Here is a 1,951-nt window from a genome sequence, read left to right as displayed (position 1 = left end):
ATGTATATTTAAACTTTTGACCTCAAAGATCAAGCTAAAATGCAATGTGACAAAACTATCCAAACTCTCTTACAGACATGAAGCCATTTCACTGACGGGAGGGGTGATGCTGCTGCTGCCCTCAGTCACTTTCTAAACGAGGGGAAACTAAACCTAAAAGCAAAGAAAATCCACCAACATCGACTTTTGAAACACTGCACATACCAAGTAACTTCTTCTCACTATTGACACTTCTGCATGTTACTGCTGAAGTAACTCAAAATACCCTACAAACCGATGTTTCTCATTGTATAGCCTCCAACACCGGCTGGATAGCCAGCCATCCAAAAAGCCAATTCAGTGAGTGCTTCTGCTTGCCCTCAGCCGGCACCTCACATCCACACCTCCCCCAGGCTTACAGCACTACTCTTCCCTACTGGATCCCCAATGCGGGCCTCTCCGGGACCTCCTGTGACCTGGTCCCGCCATCCAACTACCCTAAACCTCGTAATCCTGAACTGCTTACCAGTTCAGTTCAAGATCCACCTTTCAGTGCTTAAAGATCCTGGGCAAGTTTGTAACACCTTTGAAACAAGCCTTCTCTTCCACAAACTGAAGATTTCATTCTTAGCAGTGTCGGGCACCTAACAACCAAACCTCCTGCTGAGAGTGACTGTGCACACAGTAGCCTTATTGGACAGAGCAGTACTACCCCAGGGTTTCTCAGGTTCTAATCTCTAAGGGAAGAGACTGCCTCGCCACTCCATCTTTCTCTGATAAGGGGCTGGTAGGTTTGAACCTCCAACCTTTGTTGGTTAGCAGCCAAATGCCTGACCACTTGCCACCGAGGCCCGAAGATACGTGTTACTCCCTCAATCAAGTCAGGAATTGTATGATGTTGCTACGGTGCTCCTCACATCGCTTACTCTGCCAGCAATGCCCTTTCCCTGCCTTGCAAGAGTCATCTGGCCAACAACGGATGGATCACTCTCTTGAGCTGTTTAATGGAAGGAAAATGTAAAGTTGAACAACTCCATCTAATCGGTCATCTTACCACTGTGATGCACTAGGGCCCCGTGCTCGATCTTCTTTTTCATGTCATAAATGTGAATCGTTTCATCTTTGCTCCCGGTGACGACAAAACGGCTATTCACAGCCACCGCTGACAAAGAGCCAGTGTGGGCATGGTGCGTGAAGTCAGCCACTGGGGTCCATTTCTGTGGAAGAGAAAACCTGCCCTTAGTGCCACAGCCACATCACTGGGGTCTAGAAACATAGTTATGATGGTTCAACAATCTGTAACAACCACAAGAAGAGGAGACATGATGCAGTAAGTAAATAGGTTTAAAAAAAATTGCCTGCGAACTGGGGAGAAACACTAAGAACGTGCAACAGAGCAGCAAGGGGAACAAAGCAATGAAGTCCCCAGGGAATACAAAAATAGGATTTGGAGCCAGGGTGTGGCACCCCATCAGACTGGACCGCAAAACACTCCTAAAGGTCAACAAACAATTTATAGGCTTTTCTTTTGTTGTTTTGCTGTCTTGTTTTTATGCTTATTATTGTCTCTGTACTCTAACTAGATAACATAGGTGGGATAAACAATCCGGCAGAGAAAACAATGGGACCAAGAGTTCAGGGAGGGGGCATGGGAGAGGAGTAGGTGGGGGAGAAGAAGGGAGGTGTCAACAAACCCAGGGACAAGGGAACAAAAAGTGATCTACAATCCATGGTGAAGAGGGCATAGGAGATGCCTGGTGGGGCTTTGATCATGGGCAATGTAGTCAAGAGGAATTACTGGAACTGAAAAAAGGCCAAACATGAGAGTGGGACAAGAGGAAAGTAAAAGGAAATAAGAGGAAAGAACTAGGAGGCAAAGGGCATTTATAGAGATCTAAATACATGTAAATATATTTATATATAACGATAGGGAAATGGATCTATGTACATATATTTATATGTTAAGTATTAA

General features: G+C 45.4%; 1 protein-coding gene across 1 annotated transcript in view; it reads right to left on the bottom strand.

The window, feature by feature from the left end:
- Positions 1 to 1,951, bottom strand: part of PAK1IP1 (PAK1 interacting protein 1) — a 21,236-nt gene that overhangs the window by 11,011 nt on the left and 8,274 nt on the right. Inside the window, exon 2 of the mRNA XM_004712216.2 lies at positions 1,034 to 1,196. Coding sequence (XP_004712273.1) covers positions 1,034 to 1,196 — 163 coding nt within the window. The remainder of the gene's footprint in view (positions 1 to 1,033; positions 1,197 to 1,951) is intronic.

Source organism: Echinops telfairi, unplaced genomic scaffold (assembly GCF_000313985.2).
Source record: "Echinops telfairi isolate 266 unplaced genomic scaffold, ASM31398v2 ScPeMD7_7424;HRSCAF=8462, whole genome shotgun sequence".
Lineage (NCBI taxonomy): Eukaryota > Metazoa > Chordata > Mammalia > Afrosoricida > Tenrecidae > Echinops > Echinops telfairi.
The sequence above is the reverse complement of the archived record's forward strand: the minus strand, read 5'-3'. Positions and strand labels throughout refer to the sequence as shown.